Source organism: Aedes albopictus, chromosome 1, assembly GCF_035046485.1.
Source record: "Aedes albopictus strain Foshan chromosome 1, AalbF5, whole genome shotgun sequence".
Taxonomy (NCBI): Eukaryota; Metazoa; Arthropoda; class Insecta; order Diptera; family Culicidae; genus Aedes; species Aedes albopictus.
The window spans coordinates 93,320,388-93,345,785 of record NC_085136.1 but is presented as its reverse complement, the minus strand read 5'-3'; the positions used below and the strand labels follow the sequence as shown (position 1 = coordinate 93,345,785).

At 37.3% G+C, this 25,398-nt stretch overlaps 1 protein-coding gene across 4 annotated transcripts in view; it reads left to right on the top strand.

Moving 5' to 3' along the window:
- LOC134283900 (salivary glue protein Sgs-3) overlaps positions 1-25,398 on the top strand; it is a 122,687-nt gene that overhangs the window by 47,865 nt on the left and 49,424 nt on the right. The window contains exons 1-2 of one of the 4 annotated variants that reach the window (XM_062845044.1): positions 1,708-1,964; positions 2,927-3,166. In XM_062845044.1, the coding sequence (XP_062701028.1) occupies positions 3,032-3,166 (135 nt within the window). In that variant the 5' untranslated portion in view covers positions 1,708-1,964; positions 2,927-3,031. Of the gene's footprint in view, positions 1-1,707; positions 1,965-2,419; positions 2,796-2,926; positions 3,167-25,398 lie in introns of those variants that run through there. The other 3 variants (XM_062845043.1, XM_062845046.1, XM_062845045.1) reach the window with 3 other exon arrangements.

Below are 25,398 nucleotides of genomic sequence, written 5' to 3'. Positions count from 1 at the left end.
CTAAAATTTGCTGTACACATTACTGTACAAATGCTATTTCAAATGAAAAAGTAGCCAATGTTCAACTTTTCGTATTAGTATTAACAATGATAATTTAAAACACTTTTCAAGCGTTTAATAAGATTTTTATTCGACTCGCAGTAATTCCTTTACAACATAGTTTAACAAGACTTTTTCCTGCTTCTTGTTAAGTTCATGTACAAATTAGAACATGTATCTGTATAATGGGTTTTGCACAAGTCACATAAGCGCTTTCGTTTCATCATACTTCGACTCAGAAAAACACGTGTTTTTTTACTGAACAACAGCTGAAGTAATCTGTTGTTCAGTCGTTAACCATAATGTTGTACTAATTCACCACTGCTGAATAGGAGTCGAAGTCTGATCGTTATTAAACCACGGGAAGTTTATGTTTTGATTTGAGCGCTGCAATTCATCATATCTAGGATGGCGCAGATAGGAAGGCATGCGGCTGGCAATCGACGGGTCTCGAGTTCGAATCTGGATTTAGGTAAATTTATGTGTAGTTATTATTTCACAATATTTGTTCACAGCATTAAATTCCAATCATAAAATCTCGTGGAAATTGAAAAAAATTGCATTTTATTTATTTTTAATCATTTTTGCTAAAGCTGAATAACAGCTTTACTATATATTTGTAAAACGATTTAACAACAAACATTTCAGTTGGTACACGACATTATGCTTTAAAGTTTCTCCAAATTTGTGTGAACAAAACCCGAACAAAGGTTGTGCCTGAAAATTATCCAAATGGTATTCAGCATCATGCTGAATCAATTCGTCGTAAAGGTGCTTGTAAAATGAGTGATTGTTAGTTGGGCCTGGAGGAACTTCCGAGGAACTCCCGGAAGAATTTCCGAGGAACACCTGGAAGAATTCCCAAGAAACTCATGAAGGCGGAATGCCTGGTGAAAGGAATTCCCTTGATACTTCTGGAGGGATTCAACGAGGGACTACTGAAGAAATCTTTACAAGCTTTTTTGGACAAACTTTCTGACAAATCTGTGAGAAATTCTGGATGAAGCTATGTTTAAAGTTCACGTGAAGTTCTAGTGAGCATTTTCGAAAAATAATCTCGATAAAACTTTTAGAAAGAACCCCTGTTTTTTGAAGATTTTTGCAAAAACTCGAGGAAAATACCCAAATGATAAAAAAATCTAAAAATAATGTCTTATAGAATCTTTAAAGCCATTAAAAACAACTAATCGCTGTGTGCAGCACGGAACAAATGGCAGCTCGAAGTTCCGATTACCATAAATCGTGAACATGACTCAGTTAAAACGACCAGAGAATTAGGCACACCAACTAAACCAGTTTCACTTTTCAATGAACTTCACCAGATGAAGTCGCGTCCTTGCCAAAACAGCAGCTCGACAACAACAACAAACCCCGTGCCACCGGATCCAATGTCACAGCTACCTACCTGCTGGACCGATTTCCATCTCGTTGAAAGCCCACACTTTGCCTAAGCTTCGATTCTTATCCTCGCGTGCCAGGTGCAACTCATCGTCGGTGTCGATTCGACCCGATCCGCCGATCAAGGGTTCCTCGGTTCGCCTCCTTTTCGGTGTCACCTGCCGATGACGACGACGACGACGCCTCCAAGCAAACCCTCAGATGCTCTAGATCGGACGACCGACGGAAGGTTGAAGCGGCGCGGCGATAGAACCTTCCTCGGGGCGGGCGGCTGCTATGACTACAAAACGGGTGGTTCCTTTTAGTTAGTAGTTCACTTTACCATTTAGCACCATTGGATCAGGTTTGTGTTGAGTTGGAGTTGGAGTTGGTGGGACTGGGTCGATCGGATTAGCAGTATTAAGAGGCATATGCAAACAGTGGAGATTGGAGTGAAGCTGTCTCCAAAGAAAAACCAGTTTTCCTCCAGTCAACGAGATATTGCAGAAACGGTTGCGGCAGAGTAACAGCATCAAGAGCAGAAGCAGGTAATTTGTGTTTATTAGCTTTTTGGGTGCAATGCGCACGGTTAGGGCCTATTCACCACTTGGAGTGGAGTGCGGGTGATTTTCACCACACTCTCTTGCGGAGAGTGGGTGATCGACTGATCGAGCTCCCGTGTTGGCAGGGTTTTTTGCAACCGTAGATTGTATGAAGTTATTGGGAGATTGACCTTGGTTATATAAATCATAGGAAATTTGCAGAACAATACATGGAAGATTGTAGATTTCATCTGTATGGGACTTGGACGCATGGAAAGTTCTCAATTCCATGAATATTTGGGAATTTCCGATGACTTGGCAACGCTGTCGAGCTTTCGTGCGTGACTCTCTTCTAACGTCGCAGCGAGAGAGTAATCTCAAGCGAGAGTAGAGAGTGAGCTTTTTTGCCGAAATTTCAGCTAACGATCACGATCGTCGCGATCGTCAAACGGTGGTGAAGGTGGGAGTCGGCCGCCCGACGATCGATCACTCTCGCTTTCGTTTGGAGTGACCAGCAGCGCAGCGCTCGGAAAGCTACCTCGGCCGTGAGCTTTCCGAAGCCCGACTGCTGCTGCTGCACCGCACTGCACCAGCTGGTTGAGCCACACAAAAAAGGTGGCGAATGCGGCTGCGGTGGCTATGGAAAAAAGGCAAAAAATAACCAAATTGATCGCGATCAGTGATTGCCTTAGCCCGTGTGCGGTTTCTGCTCGAGGTGTTCGACGCCGCGGCAAAAGGCAACTCCGGCTGGGGCCAACCGATCATTACGCCGTTTGGATTGGTTTGAGGCACACCTCGCGCGGGCTCACATCACACATTGGACCTACTTGGAATATTGTTTGTGTCGATTCTTTTTTTTTTATTGCATTGCATTGCATTTCCTTTACATACCTGTCACGCTCTGTTTAACCCGCCCCAAACTAACTTCCTTTTTCGTTGAACGCTTTCTTTCACCGTGTATTTCGCAGACTGAAGTGTCCAGCTCAGAGGAGAACCCACCGGGACAATCTGCCGCCACCGCCAAGGAACCAGTATTCGAGCAGTGATTCGACGATCTTCCGAAACTTTACACCATGAAGCCGTTCAGTTGGAGTACGAGTGTGTTGGTGGTCCTGTGCCTTGGCGCCTGCGCCCTGGCCGCTCCCAGCAATGTCCGGGTGAAGCGCGGCGACACCGAACTCAGCGACGTCGAGCTTGTTGGAGCCGAGGTTAGTGGTGATCTCTCTGTACCTACTCTCTATGACTTTATTCTATTGATTTTGAACGATCATCAGTTGATCCGTTTCGCAACTTCCCAACAACCCAATTGACCTTTTCAAAAGATCGCTCAACCGCGCGAAGTCTCGTCATCCACGCTTGATCGAGAGTGTCCGCACAAACTCGCGCCGAATTTCGGGTCGGAACAGCAGTGCGAACAAGTGAGTGAACAAGTGAAAGGACGCATCAGTTATCGCCTCGGAGTCAAGGTCACTCGCGCGCCGTAGAAGGCTCGATCGTCGCAGGCAAGTGAGTGAGTGACATTGTGCGCACCGCCGATCGCTTTGCATACACGCGGGCAGGTGCTAATTGTTGCGCGCGCGCGTACTTGGATTGGGCGAGTGGGCGTATGGGAAAACAGCGTGCCGGGCCGGGACCGTGATGATGCTCTATTGTTATTGCGAGAGAAAGAACACGTGTCCGTACCCGTTTCAAGTTCAATCATAATTAGAGCCGCACGCCGAAGATAAGCATCTCAAGTTCAACAGTTGTAGCCGAGTGATAAGCCGGAAGATCAAGATCAACCTGCCGCCGATCGATGGGGAGTTGATCGCGATGCGATTACTGTGCGGTGCATGCATGTGAAATGCGCTGCGCATTCGGCTGCAGTTATGCGTAATTGCATGCTGGAATGGCGACGATCGTGGTACGGATGGGTACGGTAGCATCGCGCTCCGATAATGATCGGCAGGAAGTGATTTGGCACAGCGATCAACGAGTTGCTTCCAAACGGTTCGGGTGAAATACCCGTTTGATTTCCTAGTTAGTGGAAGTTTTTTTTGTTGTGAGTGGCGAATGATTTAAATTTGTGTTTCCATCGATCGAATTGTGTTTCCTTGCTGATATGTTAATGTGGGATTATCATTTTGATATAAATAAGCTGATAGGAAATTCGAATTGAAGGTTACTTATTGAGATGGTCTATAGATTGGCGTTTCCTATGAATCTCCGGCAAGCCTTGCGGTTAATCCTTTGGCGACGGCTTCGATTTCCGGAAAAGTCAAATATCCTTCCAAATAGGAGTATTGGTGTGGTCAAAACTGCAGAAAAAGAACACCGAATATATCAAGATAGTTGATGTTCTCACAATCCGGTATATTTTACCTTCATGATCTTCAAACTCATAGAATCCAGGAAAACCAAATGTATTGTTTGTTCATTGAAACACTGCTTCCAACTTTCAATAACCTTACATTTGTCCATCAAGACACGTCCTTCTTTATTCTGACCCGGCAGTCGTCAGAGATTATCTATATGAACAAAATAAAATAGTAGACTATCAATTCAGCTCCAAAGCGAATAAACGACTGGAGAAAGAAAAAATACTCCGGATAAGCGCAATCACCAGGATAACTGAGTATTTTGTATTTCTCATCATTAGATTTCTTGAGTTTGGGCAACCACCAGTGCATTTTTTCTGTGGTTTTCTCAAGAAACCAAAATCTGAAGATTCTTTAGTACACAAATTTAATCTGTTGATTACTAAAAGAATACCACTTATCATTTGTTAGAAAGACATCTCAGAAGTTCTTCTGGGGATTGCTCCAGGAATTTATTTGGAGATTCTTCCAGAAACTGCATAGATGGATTACACCGGGATTGCCATCTGAATCTCTGGTAAGCCTTGTGGATCAGATCGCCAATCCAAAGACGGCGGGTTCGATTCTTGTTCTGGTCAGGTACTTTTCTCGACTTCTCTGGACATAGTGTATCATTAGGCTTGTCTCACAGTAACTGCTATACAAATTCATGTAAAAGGTAGAGAAAGATACTCCTTGAATACTGTTGAAGTGCTCGAAGACCTGAAGTTCTGAACTCCAAGGTAGTTTGGTTGACCTGGAATATTACTCCAGTAACTGCGGTTTATTATGCAACGCTACTCAGTATAACAGATATAACTCTTGTTACAAAAGTAGACCTGAAGGTCTGAACTCCAAGGTAGTTTGGCTGACCTGGAATATCCCTATTGTGTCTATAAATGACATTGTAGATGTCAAGAGCTTCACGGATTCCAGTAGGTTATTCAATGCTATTGTTTGTGGCGAAAATACATAAAATTATTCTTGTAGATTTGAAGGAACTCACTATAGTATAGTTTCTCAAACTGTGGGTCGCGACCCCCCAGGGGGGTCGCCGGCCTTCAGAAGGGGGGTCGCGAGAGACAGTTTCACTTTATTTATATTGGTATAAGTATGGGTTTTATAATACTTGCTAGATGATTATGATTACATTTACACTAAAATACACATAGTCATTGTAAGGATATAGTTAACTATTGCAACTTTATCTCGGTTCTAGAAAAAGTTCAATTTAATTTTAGTATTTAAGTTTACATTTTTCCCTGGCGGGTCGCGAAAAGTTAGCCCAGTAGCTAGGGGGGTCGCCAACCAAAAAAGTTTGGGAACCTAAGCACTATAGGATAGCTTGGAACACCTAGAACATCTCAGAATATAAAACACCTTTTGATATTCTTGACAAAGATTAAATGAAAACATATAAACGTAACCCACATCCAAGTTCAGCTTTTAGATCAACTGGCATGTCAATTATTTCGTTTTTTTTTTTACAAATTTCATGGTGTTCAGGATGTTCTAGGTTGCCAATGAAGCCCCAAATTCAAATATTTCTTTTTTTCCCTAGTAGAGGACTCATTTTTCAGCACTTTTGCCGAAGACAGTATTCTGTTTTATCGAATGGGTGAATTTATACAGCCGTTTGTATGTTGGGGTCATATATGACCTCTCCGGCTCCAAAGGGTTAAAGAAGTACAGGGTGCGGCAGGAAAAAATGCGAAAAGTTCAAGGCACTATTACACGCTAAATATGGGATATACACTCCGTCCTTATTTTACGTCCACTATCGGGGGGGCGTAAATCAAATTGGACGTAAAAAAAAAATCACAGTACAGTCATTACACAATTATGGGTCACTCAGTCACAATCATTAGTCAGTCAGCTCACCATGTAATTCAAATGTGATTGACCCATAATTGTGGGTGACCCATGATTGTGCTATGACTGTACTTACCTAATTTTGTCAAAATACCAATGTTAGATGCAAGTTTACCTTCTCCATGTGTTCAGCAAAGTTTGAGTACTGACCAAGGGCTATCATGTGTGGCCATTCACTGTTCGAAATTTCGACCTCAGATGGCAACACTGATCGATCTACATAAAATAGTCCATTATCTGGGGGTGTTGCTTCAAGGTACCGGTAAACGTAGTTGCCAAGTAAAGTTTTAGACTTCCCTAACTCGTGATCCAAAGCAGATAGAAAAGTGCCGTCTTCGCCAAACTTGTTCAGAAGGATAAGAACATTCTGTTGATTTACCAATTAGTTGAAGATTTCGCCGCTAGGTGGCGCTAGTTATCAAGTGAAGTTTTAGACTTTTCTATCTCGCGATCCAAAGCAGATAGAAAAGTGCCGTCTTCGGCAAAGTTGTTCAGAAGAATAAAAGCATTCTGTTGATTTACCAATTAGTTGGAGATATCGCCGCTAGGTGGCGCTAGTTATCCAGTGAAGTTTTAACCGTCTCTAACTCGTGATCCAAAGCAGATAGAAATGTGCCGTCTTCGGCAAAGTTGTTCAGAAGTATAAAAGCATTCTGCTGATTTACCAATTAGTTGGAGATTTCGCCGCTAGGTGGCGCTAGTTATCAAGTGAAGTTTTAGACTTTTCTATCTCGCGATCCAAAGCAGATAGAAAAGTGCCGTCTTCGGCAAAGTTGTTCAGAAGGATAAGAGCATTCTGTTGATTTACCAATTAGTTGGAGATTTCGCCGCTAGGTGGCGCTAGTTATCAAGTGAAGTTTTAGACGTCTCTAACTCGTGATCCAAAGCAGATAGAAATGTGCCGTCTTCGGTAAAGTTGTTCAGAAGTATAAAAGCATTCTGTTGATTTATCAATTAGTTGGAAATTTCGCCGCTAGGTCGCGATGGTTAACAAGTTAAGTTTTAGACTTCTTCAACTCGTGATCCAAAGCAGATAGAAAAGTTTTTCGGAAGTATAAAAGCATTCTGTTGATTTACCAATTAGATGGAAGTTCCGCCGCTAGGTGGCGCTAGTTAACAAGTAATGTTTTAGACGTCTCTAACTCGTGATCCAAAGCAGATAGAAATGTGCCGTCTTCGGCAAAGTTGTTCAGAAGTATAAAAGCATTCTCTTGATTTATCAATTAGTTGGAGATTTCACCGCTAGGTGGCGCTAGTTATCAAGTAGAATTTGAGACTTTTCTATCTCGCGATCCAAAGCAGATACAAAAGTGCCATTTTCGGCAAAGTTGTTCAGAAGGATAAGAGCATTGTGTTGATTTACCAAGTAGTTGGTGATTTCGCTGCTAGGTGGTGGTAACATCAAAGTGTAGAATTAGCAGTAGTTAAAATATAAAAAAAAAAATTAAAAAACTTCCGGCTTACCTGTCCAACTGTTTCACCCGCAGCTAGGTAGTCCAATATTTGAATTTTGGTTTGCAGGGACAGACTTTTCCTCGCCTTTTTTGCAGCAGGATCCATCGTTCCACCTATATAATGTAATTAATGAGTTTGTGCGTCTGGAGAGGGTTCGCAAAACTAACCTTTTCGCTGTTTTAAACACAAGAAATCCACAAATTTCAATAGCGATTCGGCTTTAGGTTCGAGTATGTTTCAAAACTACGCGAACACGATAAAAGAGACGTTCACTCTGGATACGAGTTGTATGAATTGCTAGACTGCGCAGACACTTCAGTTTGATCGAAAGTCACTAATACATACGCATTCGCACTGTTCCACCCATACCAGAGGAAGATATCCTTGCGTGCAAAAAACATATGCCTCTTTAACAACAATGTTGTAGGGGTGGTCATGTACGGTACTCCAAGTAATAGGGTGTAGAACCAATCGGGCTTTTAAATTTTGTAGCAATTAAAGCATCGTAAATACAATAAACAAAGCAGCAATCTGAATTAAAAAAATCCCACACAAAAAAGTTTTAATTTTCCATTTCTAATCAGCTAGATCGTAGCTTCCCAAACTTCGTTTCGTGACACCCAACCACTTGCAGGCGCGCTTTTGTTGTTCTACCAAAAGCGGGGTGACGACAGACTGGGGGGTCGCGAGAGCCAAGTCTGGGAAACGATGAGCTAGATTTTTGGATAATGATACAATCTCCGTCTTTCAAGCGAATCGTCTTTCGAGCCTGAGTCAATGATAGTCGAATGACCTATAATTTAAAAGACACAGACACGTTTAATGCTTCCAGTGAGCTATGCGCTTTTTAACCGTTATGTGTCCGACAAATTTTTTGTTTTTTTTTTCTACACCGTGATTTTTAAATGGGCGCTGGGTACCCGGGTAAAGTATGTATACAGTTATTTTTGCAACTAAATATTTTGGTTACCAATTTCTTGAAAATTTGGTTCACCCTAATTTTCATGCACATTGTGAAGACAGCCTTATTTTAAGGAATTACGAGCGAACAGTTTTTGGGTGTATGTGACAGAATCAGATGGCCAGTGTTGGCAGCACCAACATGATTTCACATGGTATCGGTATGCGTGATAATGTTCGCGCCATCGTACAAATAACGTTCCAGTTCCACTTGTGAATACAATTAGTTGGTTTTCTTTACATACTTCTTCTTCTTTTTATGGCTCTACGTTCCCACTGGAACTTGGCCTGCTTCTCTTCAACTTAGTGTTCTTTGAGCACTTCCACAGTTATTAATTGAAGGACTTTCTTTGCCTGCCATTGCATGAATTTGTATATTGTGAGGCAAGCACAGCACTATCCCCAGGGAGTCGAGAAAATTTTCCCGACCGGAACGGGAATCAAACCCACCTTCCCCGGTTTGGCGATCCATAGCCTCAACCACTAGGATAACTGGAGACCCCATTTGCATGCACATAAGCAGTATCTCATGCCATAGTAGGCTGGGAGTAAAAACGAGCTTTTGTTTTTTGGTTTTGGTACTCGTGATTTGTCCACGCGCAGAAGTCGAAAAAAGCTATTTCAATCACCGTGTGAGTATCCCGGTGAAAATCGATTTTTTGAGATTTTTCATGTTTACATTTCTTAATGGTGTAGTTACCAACACGCATACGAAATTTTACATAGCGATCCGATCTGGAATTTGGTAATTGGCCGATGAGAAACATGCTCATGAACAGGAAAAATGGACGATATTCAAGACTTCCTTGCGTGGCGCAACTCGTAGCTCTCGGATGCAATTTGTAATCATGTGAGTTTTTTTTTCAATGACCGAAGGATCTGAATAGGAGGCCCTCGTAATATATTTTTGTGTAACAATGCACTGCAAATGAGGTGCATTACAACATTGTCGAACATTCGAATTGCCTATCTCACACCTGAATTGATATTTTTAACTTTATCTAAATCAGCATGGTCAGTGTTGCCAGTACTAACAGAATTTTTGTATCACAGTGTGAAATAACACACTGTAAATGAGGTGCACTACAACATTGTCGAACATTCAGATTGCCTATCTCACACCGGATTTGAGAGATTGAGCTTTATATAAATCTGCATGGTTAGTGTTGCCAGAAATAACAGAATTGTTGTATCACAGTTGGAAATAATGCACTGTAAATGAGGTGCACTGCAACATTGTCGAACATATGAATTGCCTATCTCACACCGGATTTCATATAGTGAGCTTTTTCTAAATCTGCATGGTCAGTGTTGCCTGTAATAACAGATTTTTTATATCACAGTGTGAAACAATGCACTGTAAATGAAGTGCACTACAAAATTGTCGAACATTCGAATTGCCTATCTCACACCGGATTTGAGATATTGAGCTTTATATAAATCTGCATGGTCAGTGTTGCCAGCAATAACAGAATTTTTGTATCACAGTGCGAAATAATGCTCTGTAAATGAGGTGCACTACAACATTGTCGGACATTCGAATTGCCTATCTCACACCGGATTTGAGATATTGAGCATTATTTAAATTTGCATGGTCAGTGTTGCCAGGAATAACAGAATTTTTATATCACAGTGTGAAATAATCCACTGTTAATGAGGTGCACTACAACATTGTCGAACATTCGAATTGCCTATCTCACACCGGATTTGAGATATTGAGCATTATTTAAATCTGCATGGTCAGTGTTGCCAGTAATAACAGAATTTTTGTATCACAGTGTGAAATAATCCACTGTAAATGAGGTGCACTACAACATTGTCGAACATTCGAATTGCCTATCTCACACCGGATTTGAGATATTGAGCTTTATATAAATCTGCATGGTCAGTGTTGCCAGCAATAACAGAATTTTTGTATCACAGTGCGAAATAATGCTCTGTAAATGAGGTGCACTACAACATTGCCGAACATTCGAATTGCCTATCTCACACCGGATTTGAGATATTGAGCATTATTTAAATCTGCATGGTCAGTGTTGCCAGCAATAACAGAATTTTTGTATCACAGTGCGAAATAATGCTCTGTAAATGAGGTGCACTACAAAATTGTCGAACATTCGAATTGCCTATCTCACACCGGATTTGAGATATTGAGCTTTATATAAATCTGCATGGTCAGTGTTGCCAGCAATAACAGAATTTTTGTATCACAGTGTGAAATAATCCACTGTAAATGAGGTGCACTACAACATTGTCGAACATTCGAATTGCCTATCTCACACCGGATTTGAGATATTTAGCTTTATATAAATCTGCATGGTCAGTGTTGCCAGCAATAACAGAATTGTTATGTCCGAGTGTGGAACAATGTACTGCAAACGAGGTGTACTACAATATTGTCGGAAATATGAATTGACACCCATATAAGTTATGCTGAAAAGTCTGATATATTGTGCACATTCATATGTATATATTTAGCAATATATGACTCTATTAGAACAGTGTTGCCATCTAAAAGTGTAAATAATAACAACCGAAGCTATCACTGGTTAGCTTTTGTTGTCCTTTCAAACTTTACAGAACATTATTTGTGTCTATTTAGAAAAACAATTTGATAATTTGAGCAATGACTGAAATGGACGTTAATCTAAATTTTGGACGTAAAAAAGTGGACTTAAACTAATTCGACGTAAAAAAAAGTGGACGTAAAATAAGGTCGGAGTGTATATGACTATTTTTTCATGACAGTGTATCAGTCAATGTCTATATTCTAGCACTGAAAAATAAAAATGAACATATTTGATGTTTTACATGTGATAATGTAGGCCTAATAAGCGGATATCAATAAACTGCGCGCCCAATGGTCATTAAACAAAATGACTATAACAGTAACAAAATTAGCTCAAATTCGATGAACAACTGATCCACTGATCCAGAGCCATGTAGTTTCACATAGCAGATGAAATAAGTACATATATTTGATGATATTGTAGAGAAAATCAAAAATTTTGTTTTATCAGATGCGAAATTTAGCGACCTGTGCGATTTTCTGCGGTTTGAAAATTCTGGTTGTCTTCATCTTCAGGCGCCGCCCTGTAAAGGTTAGTGACCAAAATGGGAATTTTTTTAAATTAACTTTTCAGAAAACTAGCCTATTATAGATCATGGAACGTTGAAACATAGATTGGTTAATGTCAAATGGACGAAAATGAGGTTTGAAATTGAAAAACACTCTCGCATTTTTTCCTGCCGCATACTGTAGCTGCTTGGACATTCACAGAAAGAACCTTTGCAGCATGCGCAGAAAGAAGCATGAACAAAATTCCAGAAGAAACTCATACCAAGATATTCTGCAAAGATTCCAGGGACGATTATAGAGAGAATTCCAAGAAGATCTTCTGCAGAATTCCCCGAAGGAACTGCTGGAGAAGATCCAGACAAATCCCTCACGGCTTCCTTGAAGGGACTCCTGAAATTCCAGAAAAAAAACTTTTGAAGAAATACTAGGTAGAATTTCTGGGCGAACCTCAGAACGAACTACTGGAAGCAGCGATGAGAAATGTACTGAAAAAATCGGTTACCGGCTGAACATTTGACATTTTTCCACACGAACATCATAGGCCCAGCCGAACTCAAACTGTTCGAAAAATAAATGTCATAACATTTTTTTCCTGCAGCCTTCTTCCTTGAAACGGTTTCCAAGCGCGAGAGCGCCAGTACTCGAGCACAACGACAACAAAAAAGTTCTGTCCCTCCGGTTTTCGCATTCAAACCGCTTCTAGACAAACTTCTTTACATGCATCACAAATCTAGGAGTGTGCTCTAGCTATTTGTGCAAATCGATTTAAATTATTTATTAAAACCAGTGAGTTATTAGCAGTTGAAAATATTTGACATTTTTCGCAATCACCCGCCTCAGCATGACTGCTCATAAATATTTTCGTGGGGAAGCGAAAACCATCACGCGGCTGCTTGACTGCCGTCGGCGCGGCGTCTGATGGTATTGGTGCTGCCGTTGATATGTTTTTATTTTACTGCCAGTATCGATGAACGTAAAAGAGAAAAAAGTATTTTTGCCATCCCTGACTGGAAGAATACCAAAAGCAATTCAGGAATGAATTTCAGAAAATAAGCTTGGAAGAAACCGCGGAGGTTATTCTAAACAAATCCGCGGAAGAACTACTGGAGTAATATCAAAGGAAATATCTTGGTGAATCTCGAAAACAACTATTGGAAAAAATGCCCCTGGTGTCAGAAACTTTTTTTTGCGAAAACTTCCGAATTCCAAGCGGTGTGCCATTGTTTATCCAGGTATTTCTTTAGATTGCTCAAAAAATCTTCAGGGATTCAGAAACTCTTCACCAAATTCCATCAAAACATTTTTCGAAAGATTTAAGAAACCTTCCTTATATTTAGATTTTTTTCGAAAATTACTCCAAAGATATTTGGGAGAAAATCCCACAGGAATTGCTTCAGATACTCTTCAAAAAAGGCCGTCAGGAACTATTCCAGAGATTTTTTTTTCTGAAATTAGTGTAAAGAATCTACCAAAAATTTCTCCAAGTATTCTATTAGAACATCTTCCATGGATCCTTTGAGGATTTCCTCTAGGGATTCTATCTAGGGAATCAAGAAAATCTCATTGGGATTCTTTCAGAAATTCCTTCGCAGGTTTCTTCACAATTTCTCCATAAGTTCTCTAGAGAAATTTTCTAATTCTAAAGCAACAGAAAAACTTCCTAGGGATTTCACCGGAAGTTTCTTCAAATATTTCTCAGTAATTCCTATATGAATTCTTTCAAAAATCTCCCACTCGTTCTTTTGGAACAACTCTCACGTTTTGCACAAGAATTTTTCCTATCGATTTCCTAAAATAAAATCTTCCACGGTTTGTTTAAGAAATTCCTACAGTGATTCCTTTAGACATTCTTCCGAAGTTTTCTTTGAATGCTCTTTCATAGATTTTCTTAAAAAAAACCCTCAAGGATGTTCTAGAGATTCCTTTAGAAATTCCTTCAGAAATTTCGCGAAAAATACCTTTAGAAGACTTTCCAATCTTCTAGGGATTCCTTTCAGGAAGTTTTCCACGTATATCTTCGAAAGTTTTTCCATGTATTCGTGGATCATGGAGTGCTTCGTGAAATCTGTTATTCTCATGAAATAGTCTCTAGAGTTTTGTCCCTGAATTCGCCGAGAGATTCCTCCCAAAATTTCTCCATATTTTTTCCAGAACCCCTTCGAGGGTTCTCTTGCAAAATTTTCCACGGGTTCGCTCAGAGTTTTCTCCCGTGATTCAATCCAGAAAATCAGAAATTCAGTTTTTTTCAAAAATTTCTCAAAACTTTTTTTTTAATATTTTTTTCCTGTATTCCATTGGAAAATTTTCAATAAATTTTTCTGTAATTCAATTTGAAATTTCGTTAAAAATGGCAATTTCTTTCAATATTGCATTCCATTTGAAATTCCTGAATAAATTCCTTCAAATCTTCTACGAATCTTCTTGGAATTTCTACTGGCGTTCTGTCAGATTGTTTCAAATATTCTTTCAAGGATTTTTCGGAAATTTCAAAGTGGTCTCTTCATGAATTTGCACATGCATACATACCTTCACGAACTTCGGCAGGAATTCCTTTAGGAATTGCTTCGATGGCTCCATTTAAAATTCGATTCAAAATTCCTGAAGTCATGTCCCCAAGAATTTCTTCAGAGATTCTTGCAAAGATTCTTGCAAGATTTCAATCAGTGGTTCAAGATGGATTTTACTAAAAAAATGTAAAGAAACTTTCTTTACGAATTCATTTATAAATGTGAAACAAAGTTTCAAAAGCAATTTCTTATCGAGTTATTTGATAAGTTCTTGAATAAAACATTTCAGAAACTCCTCAAAGATGTTATGGAATGGGTGCAGGATTCCTTATAAAAATTTCCAGAGATATTGCATTACGATCTGGATGGGCTCTTGCAAGAGAGCATGTGGAGTAGTGTGCGGCTATGCTCTTTTGGATTCAAATGACTGAAAGAGGGAAACCTCGCAGTTTGAGCTACACATATTGAGATTCAGAGTTGAATTTTCGAGTAAAAAGCTTTCATATAAAGTGCCATAACAATCTCAATGTTCAACCAACTTTTATTTTTTATGAATCTCTTTCTAATTAATTTTCTGTGGAGCGGATCTGGTGTGATGGTTGGAACACTTGACTATCATGCCGAGGACCTGGGATCGAATTCCACTCCCAACAAACTCGCAAAAAGTGAGTTCTTCCTTCGGAAGGGAAGTAAAGCGTGGGTCCCGAGATGAACTAGTCTACGGCTAAAAATCTCGTTAATACAGATGAAAACAAAAAAAAAATCAAATAAATTTTAAGAACTTTAAGTTTTACTAATATCACCCAAAATTATGAGTTTTAAAAATTTATTTTATTTTATTTTTTTTTCTTTTTACTACAACTTTAAACATCAGGGCCCAATATTGATTAAACTGCTTGGCAAATTCTAAATCTGTGAGCGTTCTTTTCCAGATATTTTTAAGGTTTAAAAATGTTGCGAACAAACTGTATTTATGTTAGCAGGATGAAATTTTGAATAAAATAAAGAAAAAAATCCCGTAAAACTTATATTTTTGTGATTTTGGGAAAAATATGTTCTACAAATTTATCCGAAAATTAATTTTAAAGAAATTCATGCAAAAAGATCGAAAATGAAGGCAAAAAGGTTGAAAATGATGAAAGCTATAACATAAAAGTGAGAGTATCTTTTTTGGCTGACACAAATTTCGACTTTCTCTTATGCCACGCCGTTATGTCAAGCCTTGATTTTATCAATTACCACTGATTTATGTAACTGAATCTCTTGAAATTCCTCCAGATTCCACAAGGAGAGATTCGTAAGATTATCCTAAGGTTCTTTTTAGAATTCACTCACATAATTCCTCTTAAATTTCTCAACGAGTGTCTACGGGAATTCTCTCTGGAGTAATTGTCTCCAAGAGTTTCTTATGAGATTTCTCTAGTGCGTCTTTCTTCGATTTGTGGAGGAGCTTCTTCTAAGTATAAGTTACTAAGATTCTTCTGTGTAATCTTTAAAACTCACTGCACAGATTCCTTCAGTCATGTTCCTGAAATTTTCATTGGTAATTAGGTAATAGGTTTTTCACTTTATTTGAGTTTTCTGAATAATTGTCTTTTGAAAATAATCAATGTAATTCTCCGATTTTTTAACAACTCCCGCCAGTAGTTTCTCCGGAAATTGAAAGAGTTGCTCCTGGGATTCTCCTAGAGCTTCTTTGGGAATTCCATTAGAAGTTCCATCACGAACTCTTTAATGAGCTTCTTCTGAGATTATTTATTTATTTTTTTTTTTAAATCTCTGTAATCCCTTTGGGGAAATCAGATGTGCCTTCAAGGATGTTCCTGGATTTTCTCTAAGTGATCTTGCACGATTTCGTTAGATTATTTATTGTAATTCGATTCGATTTTTTTGGATGCATTAAATAATTTGGGTTCTCCTCATGAGTACATTGTGGATCTAGATATACATCTTGAAATTACTTTTGGAATGTCCACGTTGATTTCTGCAGGAGCACCACAGGAGTTAAAATCGCTTAAGGAATTTCTTCTGGATTTTTCTGGAGGAGTCCCCTAGAAGAAAGTGTGATGCACATAAATCATTAATAGAGTTGGTTTATATGGTGGATGACATGCTTCATCTTTTCTTCTTCAGGACGTGGCGTCCCAATTGGGGTAAAGCCTACTTCTGCGCTTGGTATTCTATGAGAACATGCACAGTTTTATCTGAGAGCTTCTGTCAAGGACCAATTTGCATATGTATATCATGTGGCAAGCACCAAGATACTCTATGCCCAAGAAAGTCAAGGAAATTTCCCTTAAGAAAACTTACTAGACCGACCGGGAATCGAATTCGTCACTCCCAGCATGGTCATAATGAATACCTAGCCTTTACAGATGTGGCTATATGCCCCCCGTTACACATAGTGTAGTACGTTCCCAAGTAACACACCTGTCACCAAACAGTCACGGCAGCGCAGTTTTTTGTTGCACAGAAGTCACTGTGACTTACTTCTAGCAAGAAAGCATTTATTTGTCAGAAGTAAGTCACAGTGACTTATGTGCAGAAAAAACACGCTGCTGTGACTTTTCTGTGACAAGTGTGTTACTAGGGTTGTTAAGCTGAAATTTTCATTTCACGAATTCAAGCTGAACAGCAATCTTTCATAAGCTCTGCCCAGCATGCCCACCAAGTGCAACGACCTTCAGTTCAAAAGTGTCAACGACTTCCAGCACGATACTGCGTCGCGTCATCAAAGTGTCGCACCCGAGGAGAGTGTTAATCATCAACGTCGAGCGTCGTAACCGAGCTGAATGATATAACCCAAATCTTGTCGTACCACATCACAACTCGCGGTCAACCTTGCTCTCCAATCTGCCTGCGCAGAGGTGCAGGTGGTGTGGTTGGTGGCACTGTTAGTTTATCAAACCACGACGCAATCTTTGAAAATGGAAGATGGTTCGGTGCATTTGAATAGTTGGTGACACACTTTTAGATTGGTGGATGACATTTGAGAGAGATGTCGTTACTTTTTGTCAGCAGTATGCTCTAAAAAAGGATGCCATTCGATCGATGGGAAATCGTAAAGAAAATTGATTGAAAGGTATGTCACATGAAACGTATTTACAGAGCAGTTTTAACTACGTTTTGATCATTGTAGGTTTCTGCAATCCATTTGAACTAGAGACCAACTTTCAAGACCTTTACCGACGCTAGTTTTAATAGCACACAAATACACTCGCACTGCATTTGCACCAAGCCAGTTACCTCTTTCTAGTACCCAGTGTATATGCTGTAGTTACTAAGCCTAGAAAAACCAGTTGCTTTATGGGTCTTGCAAACATCTAAAAAGCGGAAAAAACATCTCTCGCCCTCCCGACCCCTTTCCTTCCTTTCAACCGACCGACGCGACGATGGCATAAAACACATGCTACCACGCAAACTCCACATCACACCACGTCTGCACCAGCACTCAGCAATAACATTATTGCCACTTAAGACCTTCGGCTCATATTAACGATACCTTACCTATTTATAGCCGCCACTCACTAACAAGCTGAAAGTCGCTACCGACGACCGCTAATCCCATCAGGGGTAGTGTTTGATCTTCTGCAACACTCCTATTCGCACACGCACTTGATTACCATATCGATCGGGTTGACTTTTTCCCCAAAAAACAAGAAAAATTAAATGGCCCTTGAACGGTCGTCATATCCTACCACCAGCGATGTAAGGGTGGACCGGGTGAATGCGTCACCCTAGAAAAGGTTCGCTCTTAGGTCTAGGAAACTTCCAATTGGGACGACATTTCACACCGCGTTCCCCTTATTGGTGCTAAACTTAAAAGCCAATAATCATATGCAATAACTAATAATGTGCCCACAGATGGAGCAAAATACATACACACAGCCATTCACAGTCACCACGCGCGGCAGTGACGCCTTTGGGCGGGTTTGATCAGTCAGCTGTGTTGAATGCCACCGTGCACTGGACGGACAGCTACTGTGTGTGTTGGTGGGTCCAATAGTCCAATAGTCGAACGGTCCAATGGTTGGTGGTGATCGAACGCCGACTGTGCAAAAAACCAATTCTCCTTGGCTGCAACTTTTAAGCATTTGGCCCGCACAGCTTCGGGCTTGTGTTGTGAACCATTTTGCTTCAAATTTGACGCCCCTGTAAAGTTGCTTCGATTTATACTTTTATGAAACAGAAATCTATGATCTCGATCGATGAAACTAATCTAGCTTGATTCCATAACCACAGTATATAACTAAAAGTGCACTATCCTATATATTTTTTAAATTGTCTCTTTTGCTACTTTGGCTTGTTTTAATCTTTACCTTTTGTTTTTTTTTAACATTTCTTCCCTGTTGTTGTTTAGTTTATATTTTCTTTTATCACAATCATTACCTTTATATTTACCTCTATCATAATCACTATTTGTATCTCAAAGCCTATCATTATCATTATCTTTATATCACTATATGATTGTCAGTTTCCTTCTCTACATCTACCTCTAAGTTATATCTATTTCTATCTCTATCTTTTTACTTCGATATCTTCTCCTATCTCTTTTTATCAATCTATCTATCATAATCATATCGATTTATTTCTCTGCCCCAACATATATATTTGTCTTTCTCTATCTATATCTCTACCTCCGTCTATTTCTTTTCCTATCTCTATCCCTATTTTTATCTCTATATATATCTTCATCTATACCAGTATCTCTATCTTTATCTCTATCTTTATATTTCTATCAATATCAGTCTCTATTTCTATCTGTGTCTATTTCTATTTTTATCTCTATATCTATCTTCGTCTCTATCACTTCACAATCTCTATCTTCATCTCTATCTCTATCACTATTGCTGTCTCAATATATTTTTTTTTGTTTTTGTGAATTTTAACTTATGCTAACTCTTCACAAGCCTTAATATCTGTCTTTATCTCTATTTATATTTTTGTCTATTTCTTTTTATATCTCTATCTCAATTTATCGATCTATTTATATCTATCTCTATCTTAATCTCAATATGTGTCTCTATCTTCAGGTATATATATGCCAATTTCTTTTTCTAACTAAATCTCTATTTTCATCTCTATCTCTATCTTCATCTCTATCACTACCTCAATATCTGTCTCTATATTTATTTCTTATTCTTTAATTTCTATCTCTATATCTGTATTCATCTCTGTCTCTATCTCTATGTCTATCTCTATCTCCATATACTTCTCTATCTCCATCCCAATCTCTACCTCAATCTATCTCTATCTCCATATACATCTCTATCTTCATCCCTATCCTCGATCTCTACCTCTATCTCTATCTCTATCTCTGCCTCTATCTCTATCGATAACTCTTTCACTATCTCTATCTATATCTCTACCTCTACCTGTGTCTCAATATCTGTTTTATTGTCTATTTCTATCTGTGTATGTCTTTGTCTATTTATTTTTCTATCCATATTTCAAATTTTATTTCCATCTCTATCTATATCTATCTCTGTTCAAATATCTATCTCTATTTCTATTTCTGTCTGAGTCTATTTCTTTTGCAGTCTCTATCTCTATTTTTATCTCTATCCCTATCTCTATCTCTATCTCTTTCTCTATCTCTATCTCCATCTCTATCTCTATCTCTATCTCTATCTCTATCTCTATCTCTATCTCTATCTCTATCACTATTTCTTTCTTTATATCTATCTTTATCTCTATCTCTACCTCTGTCTATTTCTTTTTCTTTCTCCACCTTTTCTATCATTATTTTTATCTATGTTGGGAGACGAACCAGCCAAGGGCTGAAAGTCTCTTAAATAAAGACAAATCAATCAATCAATCAATATCTGTGTCTTTTTCTTACGCTATCTCCATTTTTATCTATATATATTTCTCTTAGAAATATATTTCTATATATATTTCTATCTCTACCTCTGCCTATTTCTTTTTCTATCTATATCTCTGTTCCAATATATATCTCTATCTCTATTTCTATCTGTGTTTTTCTATCTCAATCTCTATTTTATCTCTATCTCTAACTTCATATCCATCTCTATCTTTAACTCTATTTTCATCTCAATCTTTATCTCGCTCTGTCTACCTCTATCTCTACCTATCACTATCTTCATGTCTATCACTATCTTTATCTCCATCTTCATCTCCAATTTATCTATCATGACCTCAATTACTATCTCTATTTCAATGTTCCTCTCTGTTTCTATCTTTATTTCTATTTCTATCTCTATCTTTGTTTCAATATCTGTTCCTATCTCTACTTCTATCTGTGTTTATTTATATTTCTGTCGGCAGCCTATTTATTGCACCCATAAACAAATAGAAACGCTCCATAGAAAATCAAAAAGTGCTCCATAAAGAAAGAACATATGTTCCATGAAAATGTGCAATGTTACCCATAAATAATTGAAAACGTTCCATACTTTATAAAAAATGTACCGGTAAAACTTAAAATTTTCTCATTAAAAGTGAAATTTTGCACCATAAAAAAATACTGAAATGCTTCATAATAAAATACAAATACTCCATAGAAAAATGCAATCGCTCCATAAAAAATTGAAATTGAACCCATAGAAAATTGAATATTGCTCCATAGAAAAATTAAATTGCACCATAAAAAATTGAAATTGCACCATAGGAAATAGATGAATTCTCCATAAGTATTATCAAACTGCACCATAGAAAATATGAATTGCTCCATGAAAAATTGAAAATCCTCCATAGATAACATATTCTTATAATTAAATTCGGCAGGGCTGAATTGCTTTACATTGCACTGCTTTAGTGGTGCAAATGTTTAAAGTTATGGAGAATTTTCAATTTTTTATGGAGCAAATTGTATTTTATGTGGTGCAGTTTGCTAATACTTATGGAGCATTCATATATTTTCTATGGTGCAATTTCTATTTTTTATGGTGCAATTTAATTTTTCTATGGAGCAATATTCAATTTTCTATGGGTACAATTTCAATTTTTTATGGAGCGTTTGCATTTTTCTATGGAGCATTTGTATTTTATTATGGAGCATTTCAGTATTATTTATTGGTGCAAAATTTCACTTTTAATGAGATTTTTTTTTGTTTTACCGGTACATTTTTTATAAAGTATGGAACGTTTTCAATTATTTATGGGTAACATTTCACATTTTCATGGAACATATGTTCATTCTTTATGGAGCGCTTTTTGATGTTCTATGGAGCATTTGCAATTTGTTATGGTTGCATTAACCTTTTGCCATTTCTATCTCTATCTCTACTTCTATCTGTATATCTAACTCTAGATCTATCCATATCCCTACCTCTGTCTACATATCTGGTTCTATATCTATCTTTGTTCACTTTTTTTTCTATCTTCTCTATTTTTATTCAGAGGATCATACGTATTTTTGGCTGTTTTGTTCTCTTCGTCATGGGGGGTTTTTTGAAACCTGTTGAGCTCTGAGTTGGCCTCAAATCCTTCCCAGCCAAGCTGATTTATATGCCCAAATTTCAGACAGTTTGGCTTACTTTACCCCCAAGGGGAAGAAAACAATCCTGCCGATAATACTCTTGGTCGCCCTATTTTCAATGTTGGATGATCAACTTTTTCGATGCAGTTACAGTTAGGGGCTGTTCATAAACCACGTAGACCAAAATTTGGCAATCTCAGAACCTCCCCCCGCCCCCTCGTAGACTTGAGTCCATACAAAAAATTTGAAATTTGTATGGAGCGTAGACTTTGGCCAGACGACCCCCCCCCCCCTCCCCCAATAAAGTCTACGTGGTTTATGAACGGCCCCTTACAGTTAGTTGATATTTTTTATGTGAACATTTCATCTGTTCTGATCATTTTGTGTGTTTGTGTTTTTTTATATATCTATCTCTATTTTTAGCTCTATTTCTATCACTCTATCTTTATATTTTTATTTCTATATCGCTATTTCCATTATTGTTCATCCCTCTTCAATATGTATCTGTATTTTCTTCATTCCCAACTTTTTCTGTCTCCTTATCTACCTCAGCCTCTGTTTCTACTTATGCTTAAATCTGAAGCTCTGATTCTATCTATATTTTTATCTCTGTGTCTATCTCAATATACATTTCCCTGTTTGGCCTTATCTCAATCTCTTCTTAATCACTTCATCTCTATCTGAATTTCAATTTGATATTTCTTTTTTTTCTATCTTCTTTTATCTCTATTTATTCCCTCATCTTTCATCTCTGTTTTCATCTCTATTTCATTCTCTATATTTATATTCATGTCTAAACAACTCAATGTTTTTGTTCAGCTCTTCATAAATTTCTATTTCTATGAATATCTTTTTATCTATCTCTATTTTTATCTTTATATCTGTGTATGATAAAATCTCCATCTTACGCTTTCTTTATTTCTATTTCCATCTATTCAATTTTCTCTATTTTTATTTGTGAATCTATCAATATCCCTTTTTATATTTCAATTTATTTCTGTATCTTTTTCTCTATCTTTATTTCACTTGAATTGTTTTATTCGTCTGTGTCTCAAGGTCACACAAATGATTAAATCTTTATCGTTTTTTCCCTTCTCCATGCCTACCTGTGTCTCTAAATATTTCTATTTCTACCTATCAGTCTATCTTCGTCCTATCGCCGTCCTATACAGTATTTCTATTTCAAATTTCGCGACATCAATTGATCCTTTCTTTTTGATATTATGCGTTCTCAACTGAAACAAAAAAAATACAGAAAAATGAGCTGGGATAGCACTAAAAAATGTACCCATAACCATTCGCTCATAAAACGAATATGCAATGCTCTTTTCCCTATTTTATGATTTTTTTTTAAATAACCAACCAATATTTTCAAAATCGGTTTTCGTACAGCAGCCCATCAGGGTATCTTCTGATTTTTTTTTTCGTGGCGGAAAATGTTTTCCATTTTTACAGAAAGCATTTTTTTCGAAATTTTGTTTAAAAACAGTTTCTGCTAAAACGAAAAACATTTTCTACCGTGAAAAAAATCAGGAGATACCCTGATCTATACTCTACTTGTGTACGAAAACCGATTTTGAAAATATTGCTTCATTATTTAATAAAAAAAAATCAAAAAACCAAAAAATTAGGAAATGCTTCCAGTTTCGCTTTCATTCCATTATTTATCCCGTTCTTCATTCTGTTTTCATTGTTTGTTCTCTCTATATTATTCATTGCGACTCATACTAGTGGCACTATTTTCTATCACATGGTCCATTGATGTCCCCATACTATTTTTTCCTATTCCTGTCTTCATTTTTTTAATAATTTTGTTCTTATTTTATTGCTTCACCAGTAATGTATTCTTATTTCCGTTTTTCTTAATTTTTTTTCACTTTTATAACTAAGACAGGGTTTATTTTTTATGTATATGCTCCAGCATGGTTTATTTTTGTTCCTCATTTTTTCGATTATATGTAATTCAGATTCATTTCTGATCCTATTGTTTGGTTATTTATTTTATTTAACGCTTCAATTTTCCCGTGAATGTTTTTGTGTCCTTCTTTTCTTGTAAATGTTATATTATTCATTGGAATATTTTTCATTTCCTCACATTTTGCTTGCCTGAATGTTGTACTCTATTTAACTTTCAGTTCGTCTATTTTTATTTTTTGATTTTTTTCGATTCAGTTGAGTCCTTTTTCCATTTTTATCCCATTCATATAACATGTTTAATTCTTTTCCACTTTCTTTTTCATTTGTGTTTTATTTATGTTTTTAATTATGCCAGTTGATATCCATTTTGTGTTTTTATCTTGTTTCATGGCTGTTTTGAATTGTTTATGTTGTGTGTCCGATTCTTAGTTCTGCTCTCACATCAACTCTCTGTTTTGCCTTTTCTTACTATCTCTGTTGTCATTGTAAAATCTGAGCTGGTTAGTCAAGGTTTCAATATTTCAGTGCCCTCTCTGTATGGATGCGTCTCATGGAAATGGCTTCAATTTGTGCCAAATTAAGAATTATTTATTGCGGGGAAACTCATCCATGAATTATTTTAGGATTTACAGCGTATCAAACAAATGTCCATACAACAATTTTTTCGTCAAAATAATTTTCCATTCAAATGTTCATTACTTTTTTATAGGCCGATCAAAAATGCTAAAATTTTAACCAATCATAAACACTATTTGAAGCTCCATTAGTAGAATTTTCAGCGAGATCGAGTAAGTTTTCTGAAAGTTATAGAATTTTTCGTAAAACTTATTAGTTTTTTGAACAATTTTTTAAAACTTTATATCTTAATATGTACTTTATGAAACATTTTCATTTTTTATTTTACAGCTTATATATAAATCTTACATATGCTGCTTTGTTTGAGGTTTTATATTAACTACTACTAAAAGTTCAATAACTTTCGGAAAAATTATTCAATCACGCTCAAAATTTTACCAATGGAGCTTCAATATGTGCTTTATGATTTGTCTAAATTCTAGCGGTTTTTGATTGACTGATAAAAAAGTTATGAACAGTTGAATGCAAAACTATTTTGACGAAAAAAATGCTGTACGGACAATTATTTGATACAGTGCATGCCTCCCCATGTACTACTTTGTAATTTTCTCCACAATTATCACAAGGCACCCCAAATCTCCTAAGGCATTCTTTTAGAATTTATTGAAAAAATTCTTGAATTTTGATATAAAGAAGATTCTTGCAGTATTTCCCAAGATGATTTCAGTAAGAATTCCTCCAATGATTCCTCCAGGTATCCCTTAAGAATGCATTTGTGTCCATATCTTTCAAGAATTTCAACTGGGAATCTCCAAAGGTGTCATCAGGAGTTTTTTTTTTAAAGGAATCCTTCAGACAATACTCCGAGGCATCCTTTAGAAATTCTTTCAAGATATCTTCTAGTATTTTTGTACAAATTGTGGATGAACTTCTGAAAAAAAACCATGGATGAAAATATGTAACCATTTCTGCAGGAATCTGTAAAGGAATCCCAGGATATATTTCTGACGGAACCGCTGGAGCAATTTCTAAAGAAATGCTTGTAGAAACTTATGCAGGAATACATGCAGAACTCTGAGATGAACCTTTGAAAGACTTTCCAGTGGAATTTCTTCAACATTGTTGAAAAAAAATGGATGATTTCCTGAAAAAACTTTTGAAAAATCGCTTACTGAAACTTCGGAAGAAATCCATAAAATTCTGAAGAAGTCTCCGGTAATATTTCCAAAGGAACATGAATTTCAGAAGAAATCCAAACGAGAATTTTTAAATTTAAATGAACCCTGAAGAAACAACT